We start from the raw sequence: 19,484 nt of genomic DNA on the forward strand, positions 1-19,484 counted from the left end.
TTGTTTTGTGGTTCTTCCATCCCTCTAAACTCTCCTCTAACGCAGCGGGCTAAGGCTCTAAAAAGCCACGGCTCGCTCTCAGAAACCCCGCTCCTTCAGTGATTCCCTATTTCAACTAAAAGGATTTAAGTTGACGTATGACCACGTGAGCACATAATACAGCGCATTATTGTGGCATTTGGAGTGGAGACCCGGTCTGGCTCCGTCTGCGATTACGCTTTTCCAGTTTCTGTTCAGAGCAAGCACTGCTTTCTATTTTTTTTTTTCCTGCCCCCATCACCGTCCCCTCAAGAGCTGGCCATTCCGCTGACAGCTTTCGTTCCTTATGGAAAGCTTATTGTCGAGCCGAGAGGACGAAATGCTTCGTTAGAAAGGATGGATTTTATTTTAAGGTATTTCCGTTGATTGTTCATTTATGTGGTGAGTTATTGCTGTTCGAGGCAAAGGTCAGTAGAAAAGGCTGAAGTGAGTGCGTGTGTGTGCGTGCGTGTGTGTGCACCAGGGCCGGGCTGCTTCCCTCTTTGTTTCAATTTGCTGCGGTAAATATTCCGCTCTCCCCTCGCAGCGAGCGGAGCTGCTTTATTTATTTTTCTCCATAGAGATCCCACACTGCTGCTGATGGCCAGCTGCCTCCGCTCCGGCCCCCCGATTGCCATCTTATCGTTATTTATGGCCGGCGGGAGACGGGAAGCCTCCTTTTAGCGTTTTGTGGCATTTTGATGATGATGATGATTTTTATTATGATGATTTTTAATTCAAATACATTTTTCATTTCGGTTGGTGCGTTTGTTTACTTATGTATTTACGGGGGTCGGGGCTGGGGGGGGGGGGGGGAGATACAGCCGGTTTGGGGTCGCTCTCGGGTGTGCGACGGAGGTTGTTTTATGCGCGTTTGTTCGGCCGATGCCGAGCTGGAAATCGATGAGTACGCGAGTGTGCTGCCATTTTATTTATGATACTTCGGTGGTGTTTTGCTTGCCGTGCGCGGAGGGCTGCGCGGGCGCTCAGTTCTGTGGCGAGGTTTCCCCTTCCCGAATGAGCCGGGGCTCCTCTTTGCTTCTCCTCGGTGAGGAGGAGCTGAGCCGAGAGGCAGCCGCGTCTTCCGACAATAAGCAGCCTTGGAAGTGCGGCGGGATTTTATTTAATTTGATTTTGTTTGGGTTTTGGTTTTGTTTTCTTCTGGAAAGCGAGAATAACGGGGGTAAGACTGGAAATCATCTTCTAGGTGACCGTATCGCTGGTAATTAATTCATATCCATGCAGCCTTTTCTATAAGTACGTACATATGTACAAATATAAGTACGTACAGTATGTACAAATATGTGCATATACGGATAAATGTGTCCGTGTAGCCACATTATAGGAAAAGAACTTAGAGAGGAGGGCAAAATGTTACATAAAGTGACACTGCCCCGGCGGGTCTCTGCTTTGGGAAAGGTCACAGCTCGGAGGCTCTGTCCTCCAATTTGGTCAGCGCCTATTTCTGCGGTACCAATTTGTCCCCAGTTCCCGGTGCTTCGTGACACGTCTTCTCGGGGTCAGAAAGAGAGAAAGAGACAGAAAAGCGAAGGACGAGATAGAAAACGAGTTGAAAACAAACGGCAAAAAGAAGGCTGTTTCCACGTGAACCTATTCGCGGCCGTTTTGCGGAGACCTCGGGGGCAGAGATGTTTAGCGCTTCTTTCTCGCCTCCTCGCTTTTTAACCGGCTCTCAGAACACATCTGACCCAAACAACTGCTATTTCCCCTCTGGTCGTGCTGAACCAAACCCTGTGTCCCTCTCACTCCGGGCAGGAGCGCTCCTCCGCTCAGCAGCGTGTCTAAAAGCCAAGGTTAGCTTTGCCATGCTTTGAAATGGGCCAAAACGCGCCTCGAAAAGAAAGCGTAAGCTTTAATTGCGGCTCCATTACTTGGCAGCGTTTCCTCTGATTTATGACCCAGCTCGGATGCATGTTGACCCAGTTAAACACTCATAAATAACACGGTCCTGCTCCGGAGCAAAAGAAAGGAGAGTTCTGTAGAGAGGGCTATCTCGGCGGCTTGAGTAAATAGCCTCGCTCTGCTGAGCAAAGAACGAACTGTTCGCGGCAATTCTCTGGTGTTAGAGGATATAAAGAATGATTGGGGTTAACCACGGCTGCTCGCACTGCTCTCTTGCCCAGTCCCTCTGATATCCCCCCCCCTAAAAGCCCTACCGACCTGCAGAATTCGTCCCGCAGCTCCCCGCCTTGCTGTTAAGACCCACAGAGATTCCCCAGAATCAACCTTGAATGATATTCGAAACATTCCGAGATACAGCGCTTTCCGGGCACCATTTTATTCGGAAATTAAGACAGTGCAGGATCCCGTAAACTGAACTTTGAGGGGAAGAAAAAGAGAGTCGTCCGTGAGTCAAGAGTCAGCCCCAAAGGTCCCTCTCCGAGTCCTATCGCTCTCTGCGGAATGTGGCAGAAAGAAAATATTCGGCCCCTGAGAGGGCCAGGCAGATAAAAGCAGCGGGGGCTGTGCGGTGGGACACTTATCCCTCCATCATAAGGCACATTACGAAAGAAAAAAGATCGTCTTTTCGTGTTTAAAATGACCTCTTTGGGGAGAGAGGGGGCGTGGGGAAACGGGCCAAGAGGCAAAACGCTCTTTGCAGGCGGAAAAGACGAATGGAGGAAATACCTCTCTATCCCCACGAACTACTTCGGTTCTCACGGTTAAAGTCCCTCGCAAATCCCTCCGGTTTTACAAAGCACCCCCCGTCCCCACACTCAGATACAGACATGGTGTCAGAATATCCGGCTCCGAAGTTATAAAGCCCTCAGACGGAAGGGCGGCACACGCTCTCCTTAGCGCTCCCGGCCCGGCCCGGCCCGGCCCGGTCCCGGCAGCCGCAGGTTTCCTCGTCCTCGGTGCTCCCTCTGCCACATTCCGCTCTTTATTCCGGAGGGCTCCGTCGGGGCTCGAAGGTGCCTCTCTCTATTCGGTCGGGCACCGGGGCGAGCGACGGCTCAGCAGTTTCAGAAGAAAGTGTGGGGTTGATTATTGACTAAAAAGACTTTTCTTCCGATGCCACATTCACGGGGTTGTTTGAAGCAAAATGCATACGCGGGATTTTTGCTTTCTCCTCTCCTCCTACGCTGCCCGCTTCCCCTTTCATGTGGTGCCTTCTCACTTGTGCCATAAGGAGCAAGTGTTTTCTGTTTTAGTGCTCTGTTTACAGCTTTGGTGCATGAAGTCATAAATCTTGCATAGCCATAAATGACAAAAACCATTGGTATGCGTAAGAGGCCACCCCAGCCTTATAGTGCTTTTTATTTCTCGCTTCCCCCTCGCTTTGTTTGTGCTTTAGGATGACGCCGGGCTCCCTCGTGCTTTGAACGGACTGGTTATATTTTTAATGCCTTAATTAACGAAGTAACGTCAAATTTACACCTCGGCTCTACGCGGAGCCCCGGCTCGGTCTCGGAGCCCAGAGCCCGAGGGGCCGGGGCTGCAACTTGTTTCCAGCCCTCGTGTGAGCGCCCGCTTTGCACGGGCTCTGCTGTGTTGCTCTTGCACAAAAAAGGGGGGGACCCCCCCACCCAAAGCCGGGAAAAAAAGAAGCGAGAGCTTTCCCGGAGGAGCAGGAGGCGGGGAGGGGCTGCGCGGCGCCGGGGCCACGTCCACGCGGGACTGCAGCCCACGCGTCCCCACGCTGCTTCGGGCACCCGGCCCGGGTGTGCGGCACATGGGGGGCGGGGGTGGTGGTGGTGGTGGGGGAAGCGCCTCTGCGCCCGTCCCGAGCACTGGGGATATTTGGGGGGCGGGGGGGGTTCTGTGTGTACATCTGTGTGTGTGTGCGCTCACGCATGCATGAGTTAATAATTAGTAACTCTAATGATTTCCAGCGTGGCTCTGCGAGGATTGCCCAGAGCGGGGATCCTGGTGGGCTTTGGTTGGCTCTCCGGTCCCGGACCCGGCGCTCTGGGCCGCTCCCCCCATTCCCGGCGCTCAGCCGGGCTGTGCGGGGCTCCGGGCGGCGGGGAGCGGCGGAGGGGCTATTGCACGGCCGCCCCCAAACCCGCTCGTGAGAGGGACAAAACAAACAGCCCCGCCGCAGAACCCCGGAGGCCGGTGAGAGCGACCCTTTGTGAGAGCCGTTTGTCTTCATTAGCATAATTTTCCTGGACTTTGGTGACGCCCGGGTGCTGGGTGGGGGGGCCGCACTCCTTCGCTGCCACACTCCTTCCCTCCTTCCCCCAGGCTTCCCCAGGCGGCCGCCTTTCTTTCTTCCTGCCGTATAATTTTATTTTTTCCTTCCCATCCTATCCCCGCTCCCCCCCTTTCTTCTTTCCTTCCCCTCCTTCCCATTCCCTCCAGGCGCGGGGAGCGGCCCTGGGAAACGTCCCCATCCTCCGCGCTTTGCGCAGGGGACAGGGACAGGGGCAGGGTGGGCAGCGAGAAGCGGGAGGGAGCCGGGGAGGCGGGGGTCGGGAGCAGCCGTCCCCATCCCGCACGGGGCAGGACTCGCCCCTCCCGGCCGGCGCGGAGGAGCTGAGCCGGTGCCCATCCCGCAGCCGCAGGGACTCGGCCGGGGCAGATCAATCTCTGCTCCCCGGGCTGTGTCGCCGAGGCTCCTAAAAAAAAAAAAAAGGCAAAAAAAAAAAAAAAAGGCAAAAAAAAAAAAAAAAAAAAAAGCATGCTGGCTTCCGCCTCAGTCGTCAGAAGTTAAGGTAAGCAGGCCACAAATACGCTGCTATCAGTCGTGAATGGCGGAGTTTATGTCCCAGTGATTTATGACCGTAGACTTAAATGTCGGTTCAAGAAGAGTTCACAAGCTGGGGCTTCCTTCCAGGCAGTGACTGATACCCTTACACTTCGTGTTCAGGCAGCTCTCTCTCCTCTCCCCCCACCCCCTCACCTCTTCTCAACTTTGTCTTTATCTTTCAGGAAATCTTTCTGGGGGACTGCTTTTTTTTTGCGTCCCGGAGTCAGAGTTTGGGGCTCGGCCGGGAGCTACAGGGGAAAGATGCGGTGTATTTAGGGACGGGGAAGGGGGAGGTAAGGGAGAGCGGAGCCGTGGAGCGGGGAGGCGAGGGGGACATGCCTGGGGGAGGCAGCTTTCATCTGCTGTCTCCGGGCTGTCTGGCGGGGGGAGAGGCCGGTAAAGGGCTGAGAGGTGTACTGTGCAAATGGGGACGGATGGATCCGCCGAAACGGGAGCGGGCAAATTTGGGGGCCGAGTTCTTTTGGCCTTTTGTCTTCGGCGGGGACGAGGAGCGCTTTTCCCATCTCAGGCACCAGTTTGGGTGGCAAACCTTCCGCTTTCCACCCTCCCTCCCCCGCCAGCTCCCGTTAGGGCGCTGCTATTATCCGCTCCCTGTCGCTATAAATCCCGCTAGTGCTGTTTTCGCGAGTAATGGCCGTGCGCCGCTCAGGTTACCCTAACTTTTAGGAAGTGATTAACTCCCGCAGCCAAAGGCGGGGGCCGATTTTCCTTTCCTGGCGGGCGGCCGAATTTTCATTAATATTTTGCCTTCGAGGCGCAGCCGCCCATTGTTGGCGAGGCGGGCGCGCAGCTTTGCGCGGAACATTGCGGGGCTGCCGCTCTGCCCGCCGGCGGCACCCGGCAAATCTGGGAGCGCCTGGGGAAGGCGAAATGTTTGTTGTGGACGTCATGAAAGGCCGGTTGTTTCCTTCCTGTTATTGCGGTTCCCTCTTTCTGAAGGAAAGGAATTGAGAAAAATCACGCCAGGCCCAGATATCGTTAGGAAAGAGAGACGAGGAGCTGGAGATGGTGTCCGCGCCTCAGATCTTGATTGTCTTATTAGCTTAATAACAGCCGGAGAGGTTGATGAGTGCAATAATGAGGCTGCCGCCTTGCTGTAGGTGCGTTACCTTCATTTGGTTGGGATGTAACAAAGGAAAGGCTGTTTTCTAAGAACTTGTATAACTTGAAAGGCGCAGAATGAGATCGTTTGGTGCATGTGTTGCCTAAGACATTTCGCCCCTAAGCATTTGTCGTCGTTAGATGTTTTGGGGGAAAATAGCCAGCTGCCTAAGCGCGGGGGAAGTGGCAAAGAGATCAGAGCTGTTGTGACCCGAAAGAACGGAGCTGTTGGTCAGGAAGGGGAGAGGGGACGACGAGCAGCAAGCTGTGATTTCTGAGAACAATGTATGTGCGTGTGGGACGAGCTGCTGGATGGGAGATGGCGTACAGGTCTCTCATTAGTGCGGGCCATTCTTGGGCTGGTTATTTTCAGATAGGTAAGCTGCAGAATTTAATTTGAAAAAAATAACAGATAACAGAAGGACGGAGAAAGCAAAAAGAGAGGGGAGAGAAAAGGATTCGCCCGGGCAGGAGCAGCATTCTCTGGGTCGGTGTCCACCCTCTCCCCAGCCAAGTGACCCTCATACATCAAATTACATAGCAGCTTCCAAGACAGAACCTATTATCGCTAAGTTGGAAGGAAAGTTCAAGCCGTGGTCATGGAGATGAACGCTGGTTTTTCAGGTTCCTGGTGTTTTGTTGGTTTTTTTTTTTTTTCTTTCTTTCTTTCTTTCTTTCTTTCTTTCTTTCTTTCTTTCTTTCTTTCTTTCTTTCTTTCTTTCTTTCTTTCTTTCTTTCTTTTTTTTTTTTCCTCCAATCCATCATGTTTTAACAGGTAGAATCTGGCTGATTCCACGAAAAGTTAATGTCTTGAAATAACTGCTAAAAAACAACAGCAGAAGCACCCAGCTTGTCCCTGCTGGCCTTGCTGAAGGGGCTCCTATCCAGGCTGGGTCCAGTGGGGGTTCCAGAGCCGCTTACGGGGGAAGGAAGGGTGGAGAGTCACCGTGGGGTTGTGGCAATGCAGTATTGAAGGGCTGTGGGGGTGGCGGAGTGGCCCTGCTATCACTCCAGGGCCGAGCAGGAGCCACTCTGGGGCTCACCCTGGCAGGAACCGCTGGTGCCAGGGTGCTTGACTCGGGAGGCTGGAGGCAGTGTGTGAGCACGGAGGGGAGAAGGCACCGGCTTTGTTTATTTTCCTATCGAGCATTTCATAGACGAGCCAAAATCCATCACTTGGGATCTGTGTGTGGAAATACCTCTGGCTGCAAAACCTTTCCACCCCGCTCCTGCCCCCTCCCACACGTAGATGTGAACAATCTCATGTATTTCTTTGAAGCCGGACGGAGAGCCGTAACCTGGAGAGAAAGGCTAAAAATAAAAAGATGCCAGTTACAGGGGAGGGTTTGGTTGTGGAGCTGGAATGGAGTGATAGCCCAGCCCCTTTGCATTAGTGATTCCTCTATCAGCCTTATCACAGCAACTGGTATTAAAACAGCCTCGCAGTGATAAACGGCTGACCCCTTTGCCGTGTGGTGCCCTGCCCTGTTTCTTAAGAAGAAAGGAAGGAAAAACCCTAGAAAGACCCTATCCCGGTGCAGCAAAGCACATATTTGTAGCTGCCAGTAAATCCAGGCAGCTTTTACATCGAAACGCTCTGCGCCTGAGGCCAAGTCATGCTGCTAAATATTGCTGACCACTTTTTCTTTTATGGCTTTCATGTCACTTAGCTATTGAAAGTAAGATGGATTTGCACCATTTCTTCACCCTGCTCTGCTCTCCCCACACCCCAGGTCTGCCCGGAGCGGCCATTGGAGGAGCAGTGCCACGTGACAGAGGGGTGCCAATGTTATTCTCCAAGGGTGTCAAGACCCTGTCAGTTTGCGAAATAAATATTGGGAAACAACGAAATGCAAAAAGCGACCTACTACGACAGCTCTGCAATCTATGGTGCCTACCCCTACCAAGGAGCAAATGGTTTCACTTATAATGCGAGTCAGCAGCAATATCCTCCGTCTTCGTCACTTGTGGAAACTGAGTACCACCGCCCCGCGTGCTCCCTCCAGTCCCCCGGCAGCGCCGTGTCCCACCACAAGGCCAATGACATCAGTGAGAGTTGCATGAGGACCCTCCCCAGCCAGCCTCTACAGCCCCCTGGTCTCGCTGACCCGCAGGCCCCACCGCAGCCACCTCCGGCCCCGCAGGCACAGCCTCCACCTCCGTCCTCGGCCTCACCATCTCAAAATGCCAGCAGCAACCCTGCCCCTGCCAACCCCACTAAGAGCCCGGCTCTTAACTCGCCCACTGTTTCCAAACAGATATTCCCGTGGATGAAAGAGTCTCGGCAAAACACAAAGCAGAAAAACAGCAGTTCCAGTTCAGGTATGGAAAACGCTCCCCTCACGTGTCCTGCGGGGAGGGGGCAGCCCTGGCTACCTTCACTTTTGGGAAGGAAGGGAGGGTTAGGGGCTTGTTGGCTTGCGATGGGATCTCGGTGACCAAACAACCCCCTGGGATCTTTCCCAGCCTTGCAGAATGGATCCAATATGATTTGGTTTCCCTTCGGCTCAAATGCCTGTGTCCTCCTGCATCTATCACATTTCATAGGTAATCCCCCATCCAGTAAATCACACCAGTGCCGAGCAGCCCAGGCCCTGAGCCAGGGGCCTGTCCCGAGTACTTTGTTGGCACTGTGCTGTTAGATTAATAAGACAGTGACCTATCTCTGCCGAAGTGTAACGCAAATAAAATAGCTCATAATCATGTGCAGTTGGGATCAATGCCCCTGTGTGCAGTCAAAACCTCTTCCTACTTTTACAGGCTGATTGGCAAAGTTACAAGACTGGTAAACAAAAGTCTTCTGGAGTGCCATAAATTTAAGCCTGTAAAATATTTTTTGGAGGATGGCAGTGTACATTAACACTTTTATTACTCAAGGAAACCCAAATCAGTAACACCAGCACTACTTCAGTGCCCAGGAGTTGTGTTTATATTTACCTCTTCCTCTTTTTCTCATAAATGTGCTTTGGAAATAGAGTCCAAATCTTAAAGCAAAGGTCTCTACCAGTGTACTTTTAAAGCTCTGATAATATTGCTGTTTACAGACTTCCACAGCGTGTATTTATTTTATTAAAAAGCAATAACAGTTAAATATGCCTGTACGCAAGCACAGCCGCCATATGCTCTTCTGATGTGCATTATATTTCCCAATCACTACCATATGTTAATGTTGGATGTGCGAGAAACACTATACTGCCAATTCTATGTGTTACAACATTATATGTAGATATCTGACCTTCAGACATCTACAGCTTATGTATGTACAGCAGGGTTATCGGAAGAAAGGGCTGTAGATCTCTATGGTTGTGGATAGCAGGTAGTTCTCAAAGGATCTGAGCCTGGTATGTATGCGGAACAATAGGTTCACCTTTTGAGTTTCTAAAACCTTCTTTATTTCCCTGAACCTTCCTTATTCCTTTACGCAAAGCTCAAGATATGTTGCGCCCTGTCATTCTTTATTGAAGCAAGTGTAGCCGAACAATGGTACCAGTAAAATAAGGGAAGCCTACTGGGGCTTGAAGCATGGCGTGGCTGAGCTCATGTTGGAGTTACATGCTGCACATGTGGGCATCTCATGTCCAAGAGCTGGGCAGCTGCTGACATTGTTGGGCGCTGTCTCTGGTTGCCATGTCTAGGTTTACCATCTGATTGTGTTCTTTGTGTGATTTACATAGGTGAGAGCTGTGCTGGTGATAAGAGCCCCCCAGGCCAAGCATCCTCTAAGCGAGCCCGTACGGCTTACACAAGTGCCCAGCTGGTAGAACTGGAAAAGGAGTTCCACTTCAATAGATACCTTTGCAGGCCACGAAGGGTTGAGATGGCCAATTTGCTCAATCTCACAGAAAGACAGATCAAAATCTGGTTTCAGAACCGCAGAATGAAATACAAAAAGGATCAAAAGGGCAAGGGCATGATGACCTCTTCAGGAGGACAGTCCCCAAGCAGAAGCCCCGTCCCTCCAGCTGCTGGGGGATACCTAAACTCTATGCATTCTTTAGTAAACAGTGTTCCCTACGAGCCCCAGTCACCTCCGCCATTTAATAAGCCTCATCAAAACACCTATGGCATCCCCGCATCGTATACCGCTCCTCTTAATAATTGCCCACCTCCTCAAAAAAGATACACGGGGACAGCAGCTGTGACACCTGAATATGATACTCATCCTCTTCAAGGCAACGGTTATGGGAATCCACATATACAGGGAAGCCCCGTCTATGTAGGGGGCAACTACGTGGAGACCATGACCAATTCTGGGCCTTCCATCTTTGGTCTAACTCATCTCTCTCATCCTCCCTCTGCCAACATGGACTACAGCGGGGCTGGGCCGATGGGCAACAATCACCACCACGGACCTTGCGACCCGCACCCGACATACACAGACCTTACAGCTCACCATCCTTCTCAGGGAAGAATTCAGGAAGCGCCCAAACTCACCCATCTGTAGGAGCCAGGAGTCACTAGGTGGAACGCAAAGCCCCAACCTTTTAAAGTACTCTCCCCTTCCTCTCTGCCTCTCCTCCCCACCACGCGCCCTCCTCCCCTCTCTTCCTTCTTTCTTTTGTTCATTTTAGTTTGTTTCGTTTCCTTTGGTAAAAGCGTTTTCTAGTTTATGTGACGTAGCAATATTTGTTGCTTGAATTGCTCTATAGTTTCACTAGTGGATATTTATCTTCTTGAACTGCAGCCTCGTGTCTCACTTTGGGAGCATACAGAGGCTTTATACTTTACCTTCTACACTTTTATCAAAACAGGGTATATGAACAAATTTTCTATAAAAGGAATTCTTAAATGTGAATTTGTTCGTACATGATTGATCCCACGGGGAAGCAATTTTTTTATTGCACTTCTTTTAAATAGCGAGAAAGACATCAGAAGCGCTTGGACAGGGATTCCCTGGACAGTTATTGATACGTGTAAGTCTTTCAATGTGTGTATGCTGGTGAACATTCAGATTTATTTATATTATTTTTTTTTTTTTTTGCAAACATTGAATAATCTAAGTGTTTAAAATTTTATTTATCCCCATTTGTTCATATTTATATATATATAAAGAATCTGTACCCTGAATATTCAGGAGGTATTTACCTGGCCATGTGTTAGATGGCATATCGGCACGCGTAGGAAATATCATTTGAAAGGGAACTATAACTCCTTTATTAAAATGATAACTGTGATGACAACAATGCAATAAAATCTGGGAAGAAAAAAAAAAAAAAGATCACAGCTTGAATAATTGATGCCTGTAACATCCAGGTAGGGGGAAAGAAGGCGTGTGAAGCTGAAAGGCTTAGATTTGTGTTGAAAGTTATACATTCCTTGCTGCTCACGTTCTGAAAAAAAAAATAATAAAGTTTTTATTCTGAATAATAAAGAGTTAAGGCCACGTTATTTGCAGTGAGAGGAAGGGAGAAACCTTCATGACGCGGGGAGTCGGTGGACTCGCCTGGAGCCCACACGGGGCTCAGCTTTCCCACCGCACGGCTCCGTAGCGCCTTTTTAGAGATAGAGAGAGGGATTTATTAGGATTATTTTTCCTGTTGGGTTTCCCTGCCGCCTCTCCCACGCCCGGTGCGGAAGGCGGGGACGCGGACCGCGGGTGTGCACGCGGAGGGGGGGGGGGGGAGGGAGTGTGCCGTGTGCGTGCACGAGCGTTTGCACGGGGGCGAGCGCGGGGCCTGAGGCCCAGCGAGGTGCGGTGCGGTGCGGAGGGGCCGCGCGGTGCCCGGGCTCCCCGAATGGGGACCGAGGAGAAGCGGAAGGAGGCTGCAGAGCCCAGCCGCAGTTGTGGGGTGGATGCCGGGCACAGCTGCCTCTGGGCACCTCTCCACCCCCACTGCCATTTTCCCCGCTTTCTTTAAAGGAGTGGGTTCTCACTCTCGTCTTCCTTTTATTTTTATTATTAGTGTTATAATTCTGGATTTAAATCTGGGGCCGTTTCCTGTTGGCCAAGCCTCCTCCCCCCCTCTGCAGCTCGAGGCAGTGGGGGAGGGGAGTTCCCGTGCTGCCTTTACCTCCCCATACCCCCCCGCCCCCCGCGTGTCCGTGGGCGTGCGTGTGCTCGTATGGCGGGGCTGTGACACGCGGGGGTGAGCGGGCACCCGCGGGGGTCTCCGGGCCGAGCCGGTCCGCGTGAAGGCAGGAACCCCAACGCCGTGTTTAAATGCCATGTTTCTTCCTTCCAGGCCAAATGTCCGTAATTTGTAGATTGAAACTTGGAAGATAAATCAAAGCGGACCTTAATAGACTGGGTAAAATATCCCCTTGCGCGTTTATAGAGACGTATCCCTATGCCGTGTAGATAATCGCGCACGCTGTTTGCCATCTGTATCTTCCAGAGCAAAGGAAAAATGTCGCCATTTTGGTCTCACGCTGAAATATTATTAATCTTTGGGCTTTATCTTGTTCCCAGAGCCACCCCTGCCTGATGCCGAAGCATTGCCACGCAGCCGCGAATCTATAGAGAGCTTTTCTGCATAAGTAGATAAAGAGTGCTCGGGCAGAGAAAGGGATGGCGGATATATTCGCACCGTGCTGCGCGTTACGGGCGGAGATGTAGAACCGTGGAAGGTGATTTCTTCCGAGATTTTTCATCGAAACCCGATTGTTGCCCAGCGCAGACCAACGACCCGTTATTGTTTTGTAGGCAAAGAAGGCATTTTGGCACCGTCGCAAGGCATCGCTCCTTTCCAATTAGCGAATATAGAGAATCCAAACGCCCCCCACCCCTCAGATAAGTGCCATAGATCAAACAAAAGGTAACGGTACGGGCGGTGAACTCGGGTTGTGAGGCTTAGCGCCAGGATTGCTTTTCTGAAAATATCCGTAGAGAAGGAATTCGGCTTTTCTTCCCCCTCCCACTCCGAAGAAAGAAAAAGACAGGCGGCTTTGCCCCCTTCTTTCCTCTCTCCATCCTCAGAGCCTGCACGTTGGCAATACGAATTTGTATTTTTGCATTTGAGATTCGCCCGATTAAAAGATCCCTCTGGAGGCAGAAGTAATTGATTTGCCCAAGAATTTCGCGTCCCCTCTCCAAAGGTTTTGTTCCAGGTGGTTTTTGTATTAGGACGACCACAAGGAACAAATGTGCAGAATAGAGACACCCACGCAGGTTTTACTCACAAAGCCCGGTTAAAGTCCAAACCTCCCTCTTTATTATTTGCCATCCTGCTGTTAATCCCAATATTTTCGAGGAGGAAAAAAAAAAAAAAAAAGAAGAAGAAGAAAAAAAGCAAAGCCCGACCCCGAGGAAGGCGCAGAGAAGCAAAATAAAGCCGGGCTTTTCCCACAGCAGAGCAGCCCTCCAACAGCATATTTTAAAAGCAGTTTTTTTCCTTGTTTACCCGCGTTTCTCGCTCTGCCTCTTTGCTCGGACACATTTGATCTTGGAAAGAGCAAGAAGCTCTAAATGTGTTCTTAAGGGCCAGAAGCTGTCAAACCTTTTGGCGGCCAAGATTGATCGCGCGCAGACACCACCAGAGCTTTGTTTGGACTAAAAGCAAGAAAATTAAACCCTTTGCATTTTCCAACAGCATCGATATTTGTAAGGCATCCCTTTCGAGGGATTAAATGACAAGTCTCGTTCTATATTTTATTTAAACAAGCAACCACCAAAAAGCCCATTTAAAGCCTCCCAGCCCCTCCCCTCCCCCTCTCTCCAATGCCTTCGCAGATATGCTACATCTTGAGGGTGCATTAACTTAAAACCGATTTTTAAAATGCACTTCGTGCAGTCTGGACGTAGACCGGTCCTCTGAGTGCTTGGGGCTTTTTTTTTTTTTTTTTTTTCCCTTTTTTTTTTTTTTTTTTTTTCCCTCTTCTTTCTTCTTCTGTTTCTTCTTTATTTTTGCAACACGAAGAAGACGCTTTGCCGACCCCCCTTTTGGCAACCTCGAAAATGCAGAGCGACGGCCCCGCCCGGCGCTGTGATGCTCCCCGGCAGCTGGAGGACACACGGACATCGCCCGCAGCTCCTGCCCGGCCCCCGGCCCGGCTTTGCGCGCAGGACTCGTCGGGCCGGGGACGCCCCTGGCGTTGTCACCCGCTCTCCCGGTTGTGCCCAAAGCGTCCGAATTCGGGACCCGACCGAGCGGAAGCACGTGGAAACGACGGAGAGAGCCAAGCTTCGGAGACGAGAGCCGTGCCCCAGGTTATCACCCCGCAGCTCTGCTGGCCCCGTGAAAACAAACCCGCTACCAGCCCATATATCTCCTGGTAATCGAAAATACTCACCAGACCCAGCCTACTACGGTTATTAAGCAATTTATGCCAGCAGACGGGAGTCGCGTTTGCAAGCTTAAGGCACAGGATTTTGGCTTTTTCTTTTTTTTTTTTTTTTTTTTTTTTTTTTTTTTTTTTAAAGAGGCACCGGCCAGCCGCCTTTGCAGCCTCGCGATTTGGCTCGCCCAGAGCGGTGCTCGCAGGGCACTTTTTTGTGGTCCAATCCCGGGAAGGCAACTGGAGAGGGAAGTCACGGAGCGCGGGGGCTGCTGCTGCCTGTGTGACTCTTCCCTTAGAAGCAAGATTGCTGAGGAAGATCCTCTTAAACAATGGCTCGGCACCGGCGGCCAATTGTTCTCCGTACTGTACAATAGCTGGCCACCAAAAAAAAAAAAAAAAAAGAGAGAGAGAGAGAGAGAAAACAAATGAAAAGGAAAGAAAAAATTTAAAAGGAAAAAAAAACTATTAAAAAAAAAAAAAAAAAAGAGGAGCCCATGGAGGCTGAGTCTGAAGCGGTAAAGTAGTTTTGGAGGAAGTGTTATTCTCCAGGAAAAAATCAAGACTCGAGACTCCTGCCTGGGTGCAACTTCTTATGTGGGGGCCTGACGGTGTCAAAACTTTGAAGATTAATGGACGACTTTGTTAATGACTCACGGCGTCAGATTGAGGTGCTTAAATGATTTGTGAGGTGCAAAGCGCTTTCCTGACAGTCCCAAACAATGAGGGGAGAGTGCGCGGGCGGAGGCGAGGAGGCAGCGGGCTGCAGGACGGGCGCACACACGCGGGGACACACGGACACACGCACACACCCCGCAGCCGCCGCACCAACGCACCCCCGCGCCCTCCCCCCCCCCCGATCATTTCAGATTAGGACGCCGAGGGGATGGATGCGGGAGATACCGTTTCCCTCTTTAAAAAAAGTGTAAATAAAGCCTTTCTGGCCCCCAATGAGGCGTTCCTTCCCGACTTTTTTGGATCAATCAAACAGACAGTGGCTTCTTTTGATTAAAGCCCAAATTGTCATTGGGCAGAGGCAATCATGTGACAGCCAATTCGGTCCAATTTCAACCTTGTCTCCATGAATTCAATAGTTTAATAGTAGCACGGTCCCCATACGGCCGTAATCAGTGAATTAGAAAAAAAACACCCCACCAGCGATCTTCTATGATATATTTTTTTCTCCTCTCTCTCCTTTTTCCTGGGCCTTCCCCCCCCGAGCCCCCGGCATCCGAGGGAACTTTTTCTCCGCGGGGGCTGCGAGTTGAAGGCCATGAATTTCGAATTCGAGCGAGAGATCGGTTTTATCAATAGTCAGCCATCGCTTGCTGAGTGCCTGACATCTTTTCCCCCTGTCGGTGATACATTTCAAAGTTCATCAATCAAGAACTCGACGCTTTCACACTCGACACTGATTCCTCCTCCTTTCGAGCAGACCATCCCCAGCCTGAACCCCGGCGGCCACCCTCGCCACAGCGGCGGCGGCCGCCCCAAGGCGAGCCCCCGCGCCCGCAGCGGCAGCCCGGGCCCCGCCGGCGCCCCGCCGCCCCCGGAGTACCCCTGGATGAAAGAGAAAAAGGCGTCCAAGCGATCCTCGCTGCCGCCCGCCTCGGCCTCCGCCTCAGCCGCCGGACCCGCCTGCCTCAGCCACAAAGGTCAGTCCCGGGGCTCGCCGCCCCCCGGCCGCCCGCAGCCCCCGCTCGGACGGGGCTCCGCGCGGAGCCCAACTTTCCCGAGTCGCCCCAACGCGGGATGATTTATTTGAGTTGGAGCTGACCTCTCTTGTCTCGCTGTCCTAGAGCCGGGCTATTTGACAGTAATGAAGAGTGATAGATTGCTCCCGCTCAGCTCGGCGGCTGATGCATTAATTATCAATCGCGCGATGGCCGATATAAAGTTGGCCGCGGCGTGGGGAGGGCGCGGAGCGGGGGGCGCGGGGCGCGCCGAGGGGCCGGGGGGCTCCGGGCGCCGCACAATGGGGTCCCGCGGCCGAGGGCGGCCATTTTGTTGCAGTCGCTATTTTACGCCGCGAGGACATACGGATAGAGAGGCGCTTCCACGCGGGGGGAGAGGGAGAAGCGCTGCCCCCCCTCCAGCCCGGGCCGCGAGGGGCTCGGGGGCCGCGGTGCCATCCGCGCTTTTCCCCGACGTGCGCGGGGCTCTGCTTCGCCCCCGCTCTTCGTTGCGCTCCGGGGCGCGTGTGCGTGTGGTGGTGGTGGCGGTGGTTCGCCTTCTCTTTTTCTTTTTTAACAGACCCCCTTGAAATCCCCGATAGTGGCAGCGGTGGATCTAGGCGGCTGAGGACGGCCTACACCAACACGCAGCTCTTGGAGCTGGAGAAAGAATTCCACTTCAACAAGTACCTCTGCAGACCGCGCCGGGTCGAGATCGCAGCGCTGCTGGATCTGACCGAGAGGCAAGTGAAGGTCTGGTTCCAGAACCGCAGGATGAAGCACAAGAGGCAGACCCAGTGCAAGGAGAACCAGAACGGCGAGGGGAAATTTAAGGGCTTGGAAGACCCCGAGAAGGCGGCGGAGGACGAGGAGGAGGAGAAAGCCCTCTTCGAGCAAGCCCTCGGCACCGTCTCGGGAGCGCTGCTGGAGAGGGAGGGGTACGCGTTTCAGCAGAATGCGCTCTCGCAGCAGCAGGCGCAGAATGCGCACAATGGCGAATCCCAAAGTTTCCCCGTTTCGCCTCTAACGAGCAATGAGAAAAATCTGAAACATTTTCAACACCAGTCACCCACTGTTCAAAACTGCCTCTCAACAATGGCCCAGAACTGCGCAGCTGGCCTCAACAATGACAGTCCTGAGGCCCTCGAGGTCCCCTCTTTACAGGACTTCAACGTTTTCTCCACAGATTCCTGCCTCCAGCTTTCAGACGCGGTTTCCCCCAGTTTGCCGGGCTCTCTGGACAGCCCCGTAGATATCTCCGCTGACAGCTTTGACTTTTTTACAGACACGCTCACCACGATTGACTTGCAGCATCTGAATTACTGAGAAATTAAAGACGTCCTCTCCCAGGGTCCTGCCTTCTCCTCCTCATTCCTCCCCTTTATTATTTTTTTTCCCAGTGAATTAATTTTATTTCCTCCCCCTCCTCCCCCCACCTCCCCGTCGGTACGTTCTGTTTGTCCCCTCCCTTCGCCGTGCCATTTTACCGATTCTGATCAAGTTTTAGTTGTCTTCGGTTTTAACCTAGCCGCGTTCTAGGTCCTTCGACGAAAGCAATATATGAGGTCTGTAAGAAAGTGATCATATAGGGATCGTATCGTCACTTTCTTTTTATTTTTGTATTGCATTAGGATGCGTTGTCATAAGTATTTTTGGTAGAATAAATTCTTGTTTGCTACAAGGCGCTTTCTCTTTTTTTCTTTCTTTTTTTTTTTTTTTTTTTTCTCCCTCTCTCCTTTGAACACTGATAACACAACGGGTATTTCTCCCCCTCCCTTTCACTATTAACTCACTAATAATCAAACCTTGCCATCTCTCTCTCGTTGGCAACGCAGGACATTTAGCAGAGAGGAAAAACACGTTCGAATTCTTTATTGCGGGGGTTATCGGAGGGGAAACAAACAAACCAACCAACCCAAACCGTTCCCAGCTCCTATGGCGATTTCTTCCCTTTAGTGTATAACCATAGCATCTCCGTGCGGACGCGGAGCTTGAGAATGCTCAACCCTAACAAAGGCGTAAGGGAGAGCTTTCTCTGTTACAGACAAAACGAGGGGCACGGTCAGGAGGGTGCGTGTCTCCTGCAGAAATGAGCCCGGTACATTCACCAAAGGCTTTCTCTCTCTCTCTCTCTCTCTCTCTTTTTTTCTTTTCTTTTTTTCTTTCTTTTTTTCGAGCATAGTATTTTGTTCTCGACCATAATGAGCAGCCAGCAGGCTGGCTGGGAACCTTAAAAATCTGAGCTCACAGAATGCGTTCGGTGGGTCCTCCCGCGCTGAGTGGTCCGGGAGATCAGCCCTAAAAGGAGAAGGAAGGGAGAAGTCAGAGCCTGCAACAGCCAAAGGCCGCACAAATCACCGGGGAAGGGATCGCACCCTCCGCTCGGTCCTTTTTGGGGGCGGTGAGGGGTCGTAGAGGACGATATTTTCTGCTCAACCCCATCCTGCGGAGCGACCCAAAAGGGAAAGCTTTTACTCCCGAGCTGCGATTTCCTCGAGGTCCCCACTCGCTGAGCCGCACTGGGAAACCCCCGCACACCTCGGGCAGCAGCGCGGCCGGGACTGAGCGGGGCGAATCCCCTCCCTGGGACGCGAGTGGGGGCTCCCAGGAGGGCGAGAGGGGCGGCGGCCGCGGCTCCGTGCGTGGGGAGCCTGTGCGAGGAGAGCGGGGGCCTGGGAACGGCGCAGCGCTGCCCGTCCGTGCAGGGAGAGCCGCCTCACAGCTCTGCACCGTGTTGTGGAGCCGGGATGCGTGGGTTATGGCTGGAAGGGCTGAACGCAATTCTTCCTAAAGTCATAAATCAAACGCTTTCTATGAATGAGAATGTCATCAAAGAGATCAATTGCAGGAACACATGCACAAATAAAAATCCTCTTACGTATTTGCCGGGGCTGGGGATCCCCGTCTAAAACCATTAAGTGAGAAGGCGTTTAGTCATAATTCATTTTTATTGCTCCTTTAAAACAACAGCTTGGCTGAGCTGCGGCCGCGGCGAAACCCCGGCCCTGCTCCTGTCCTCCTCCCGCTGCAGCCCTGCGCGGGGCGGGCGGCCCAGCGGCTCCGCACCTCTTTGGCACGGGCCGAACCGGGCTGCAGTGTGCGGGGGCATTTTGTGGCCCGATGTCTGCGTGCTGGTAATGCTTTAAAAATAATTTAAAAAAAAAAAAAAAAAAAAAAAGAAGAGGGGAAAAAAAAAAAAAGAGAGAGAAATAAAAATTCCCGACAAGATTTCAATTTTTCTCCAACTCTCGATTTAAATAAACGTAGGGGTGCAGCTATCAGGAGTCGTCTTAATTCCTCCCCCTGAGCCCCGGGGCGCTGCGAGGGGAGAACTCCCACGCCAAAGCTTAAATGTGGGCTCCACTCTCGGGCAGGAAACGGCGATTGCCGGCCCCGGCCTCAGCCCCGAGCGGAGCCGCCGAGAGGCAGCGGTCACCCCCGGCCCTACAGCCTCTGCCCCTCACACAGAACCGGCAGCGAAAACCCAAAGCATCGCGAGAGAGACAGTGCAACAAAAGGGATGGGGGCTGCTTCCAACAATGGCACAGAAAAGGGGAAGGAAAAAAAGAAAAGGATTACGGGATGTTGACTGTAAGAGAGGTGCTGTAATTTGCCGGGATTTACGGGTGAAACAGATCCATTTGCAGATAAATACATATTTTTTCTTCGAAGGCTGCTGTTAAAAAAAAAATGCACTGAAAGGATGCCAGCTCTTTTATTGGTAAACAGTCCCAGCGGCC

The 19,484-nt window shown here is 52.0% G+C and overlaps 2 protein-coding genes across 10 annotated transcripts in view; both read left to right on the top strand.

Annotated features, from left to right (window-relative positions):
* HOXA3 (homeobox A3) overlaps positions 1-13,615 on the top strand; it is a 34,687-nt gene extending 21,072 nt beyond the window's left edge. For 4 of the 9 annotated variants that reach the window (XM_031590144.2, XM_090142637.1, XM_090142639.1 and 1 more), the window contains exons 2-3: positions 7,591-8,179; positions 9,532-11,477. In XM_031590144.2, the coding sequence (XP_031446004.1) occupies positions 7,708-8,179; positions 9,532-10,301 (1,242 nt within the window). In that variant the 5' untranslated portion in view covers positions 7,591-7,707 and the 3' untranslated portion in view covers positions 10,302-11,477. Of the gene's footprint in view, positions 1-146; positions 393-421; positions 447-2,986; positions 4,118-4,643; positions 5,857-7,590; positions 8,180-9,531; positions 11,478-12,266 lie in introns of those variants that run through there. The other 5 variants (XM_031590145.2, XM_090142640.1, XM_090142641.1 and 2 more) reach the window with 5 other exon arrangements.
* A 942-nt stretch (positions 13,616-14,557) lies between these two features.
* Positions 14,558-17,435, top strand: HOXA2 (homeobox A2). The gene is made up of 2 exons (XM_031590140.2): positions 14,558-15,726; positions 16,325-17,435. Exons 1-2 carry the CDS (start codon positions 15,345-15,347, stop codon positions 17,068-17,070), a joined length of 1,128 nt encoding a protein of 375 aa, XP_031446000.1. The 5' UTR covers positions 14,558-15,344; the 3' UTR covers positions 17,071-17,435.
* The last annotated feature ends 2,049 nt before the right edge of the window (positions 17,436-19,484 follow it).

Source organism: Phasianus colchicus, chromosome 6 (genome assembly GCF_987193195.1).
Source record: "Phasianus colchicus chromosome 6, bPhaCol1.hap1.1, whole genome shotgun sequence".
In the NCBI taxonomy this organism is placed as follows: domain Eukaryota; kingdom Metazoa; phylum Chordata; class Aves; order Galliformes; family Phasianidae; genus Phasianus; species Phasianus colchicus.